The following is a 3,249-nucleotide window of genomic DNA, read 5'->3' on the forward strand; positions in this document are numbered from 1 at the left end:
GTCCCACTGGGATCACATGGTTTCCCTTCCTTTCTTTACTCCAGGTTCCAGCCATGATCACCCATCCTTCTTTTACCAGGCACTATAGAGAAATCAATGATTGGTGGCTCTTCCCTGATGCAAGAGTCGCATGTAATTCAGCTCCAGAACTGTCACTCCTCTGCAGAGGACTCTCCCCATTCCCTGGCATGCCTGGTTGTGCCCCTTATAAGGGCTGCATTGTCCATATATGTGACAAGACTGGAGCTATTGTTTCAGAATACAGCCCCGTGGCAGAGACAAACTTAGAAAGGCAAACTCAGTGCCCACGCATACACATTGTCCTATGTGTATGCTACCCTGAGTCCAAGAGAGAAATGGTCTATGTGTTCCCTAATATTGCAAATTATCCCACTTTCATTTTGTTCTAGGACACTGTGTGTGTCCGGAGCTGTTAACATATTCTAAATACAGGAGAACAATTCACAAGAGCTCTGTGGAAATGCATTAGCAGGTTTTCAGAGAGCGCATTACACAATAGTATTCAAGGGCACCCTTTGGCAATCCTAAAAATTGGCCCCTGTGCACTTAAAGCTCAACATTCCCAAAGCTGGAAAAGGGACAAAGAAGAGAAAATTACTGGTGGCTTAATCAGTTACAAACTAAAGAGAGGAAGTGTGCTTTGAGGGTTTTTTTCACTAACTTGAATAGCTAAATGGTAACTAATAAATGAGACCTAAGTGACACTGAATGCTATGTTCTGCCCCTAGGACCTTTTCCAATAATGAATGTCATACCTGGAAATTTAATTGAATTGTCTGAGAAGGCAAAGCAGGAGAGGGAAAATAACCCCTGTATTGAGAGCCCCCTCTTTTTCTGCGAGCTCTTGATGACTACCTGAAGTGCAGGCATTGGGTACTTACACTGATGGAGAGCACGGGACCGATTTTGTACATAGAATATCTGTCTGTCCCAGCACAGATGTCCTGTATGTCCTCTCCACTTTCCTCCAATCTGAGCTCCTTTTGCATAAACAATGCAAATGCTTTCATTCTGTTGGGGCTCCCACCAACGCAGACAAACTGTTAATAAAAAGAAACAATTACCTGCCTTAATAATTTGGATAAGAACCAAAGGTCAGCTTTCAACTTTAATGTTTTTTTATTTTATTTTTTAGTAATTTATTTAAGAGTATTGTAGATGGTATGGGTTACGTTCATGAGTTAACTCATTTGTAGCATTAACATGTAAATAAGACAGCCAGACACAAAGTNTCATGGACAGCTTACCTTTTAGACCACAAAGTCGACACATGGCCGCAAACACTGTAGATTCCATTTCGATGTTCCTGACGCCAGCTTTATATGCCCTCTTCAAATAGTCTACCTTTTTTTCTCTGGAAAAGGAGCACAGTGCTCCATCTAGTCGACCCTGGCCTGAAAGAGAATGGAGAACATTTGGTGACTTAACATCTTACCACAGTGGCAGTGGCATTACTAAGAGGCTTGCTTGCTCTCAGCTGGGGTGCTCTGCAGCTGACTCTAACTCTTGGGCCTGCACCCCAGGTAGAATAAACCTTGCCATCTGACTCTTCCTATCAGAGGACCAGGAGCAAGGCTTTGCCCAGCTGTCATATGTAGAGAGGGGTCTCCATGGTGCTGAGTGTCCCAGCTCTGCGACATCAGTAACCATTGAATGGCCGTAGCAGCCAGCACTGTGCCCAGGGACAGCATGAGCCAGAGGGTTGTTGAGAGATGTGCCATTTGAGGAAAATCTCAGGTTGCTCCTGAGACTGGGGGATGGTCCAGGGCCAGATGCTGGGGGAGAAGAAGCGGTTTCAAGCCTCAGTGATGCTCGGAGCTATTTGAGAATCAGGACGGTGGTTTGGACATTGCAGCTCTCTGTCTGGCCATCATGACAGTGGTAGCCATACTGATTTGTCCACCTTCTTCCCTGCCATACAGGCTGTCAGGCTGTATACCACCCCATTGTGATCACTTTTTCCCTTCTAGGCTGCTCTTGGAGTTCATTTATCACTTAATTTCACCTGTGTCAACTAATGGGGCCAGAAGGAGGCGGGCAAAGCCTGATGTTATTTCTCCTCCTCCACTTCGCACGCACTAGGAACAGGTTGCTTCCTGCCCCACTCCCAGCGATGGCCTGGGTTAAGGCAAGGAGGTCAATAGCACCCTGTCATCATCTATGATTTGCACAGTCCTCTTTTTTGGCTTCCCTCTCTTTTTCTCCCTTTCCTCTACCTTTCATGCTACTTCCATCCTGGCTGTCTGTTCCACCTTGTTCCTTCCTCCTTAGGGCTGCCTGCCAATACCTATAATGTAGTGTTACTTAAGCAGATTCAAACTCAGATGTCCAGAAGTCAAACAGGTAACGACAATGAGGCCTTTGTGGTCTGAAGGGAGCAGCCTCACTTCACCTTTATTGAATTAACTTGCCAGGGCCACCATGCATTATTTTCCTTTCTTTAATGTTATATCATTTAAGAAGGCAAAACTATGGATTTTCATATGAAATCTCCAGAAATTATAAAGATTAACAAAATAATTCATTTTTTACAAATTTTGTGCAGGGCCAAAGAAAATACAAGTCAATCCTCTAATTTTTTGTTTGAGGATTTCTGAGGTCCCTTCTTGCTCTAAAAAAGGTGTAGTTCTAAGACAAAATCTCAGCCCTTTTTATAATTCTCATTCAGTCCTGTTACTCTGCCAACCAAGCCCTTCCAGTTACAAAAAAAAAAAAGTTTACAAATAGAAAAAACGGGCTTCCATTTGCAAACTTTGGCTTAAACCTATTGGCTTCCTTTCCAATGAAGGGGCCTGTGGCTTATAAGAGTCTCAACCTTATTAGACCCAGCATGCCACCTATTTTATAACACCTATGATGTGACTTATTAACCCGAAGTAACATTTATAGATAATATTGCCTATCTCCATACATAATTTTAAAAAATTTAACATAATGTCCTAGTTTGATACAAAGGGGGGGAAAAAACAGAAAATAATTTAAAATGAAATAATCTGTAGTTTGATGAACATACTCAAACACAACCACACTACAAGCTTTCTAGAATGCCCTCGAAGGAATGGTACCAACCCTGGTTAGATTCTGTTTTCTAAAACGAGCAGGGTCTCTGTCCTTTTTTTTTTTTCTCCTGGCTCCTCGTCCCTTGTAGCAAGAGCTACTTGGCAGTCACCTTCAATTTGTCCCTAAACTTGATTTGGGGACCCTTTACTCATCACTGAGAGAAAAAGC

General features: G+C 43.0%; 1 protein-coding gene across 1 annotated transcript in view; it reads right to left on the reverse strand.

The window, feature by feature from the left end:
* Window positions 1–3,249, reverse strand: part of UPP2 (uridine phosphorylase 2) — a 46,458-nt gene that overhangs the window by 16,788 nt on the left and 26,421 nt on the right. Inside the window, exon 4 of the mRNA XM_019636823.1 lies at window positions 1,269–1,415. Within this exon, the coding sequence (XP_019492368.1) occupies window positions 1,269–1,415 (147 nt within the window). The remainder of the gene's footprint in view (window positions 1–1,268; window positions 1,416–3,249) is intronic.

This window comes from Hipposideros armiger, unplaced genomic scaffold, assembly GCF_001890085.2.
Source record: "Hipposideros armiger isolate ML-2016 unplaced genomic scaffold, ASM189008v1 scaffold_30, whole genome shotgun sequence".
NCBI classification, from domain to species: domain Eukaryota; kingdom Metazoa; phylum Chordata; class Mammalia; order Chiroptera; family Hipposideridae; genus Hipposideros; species Hipposideros armiger.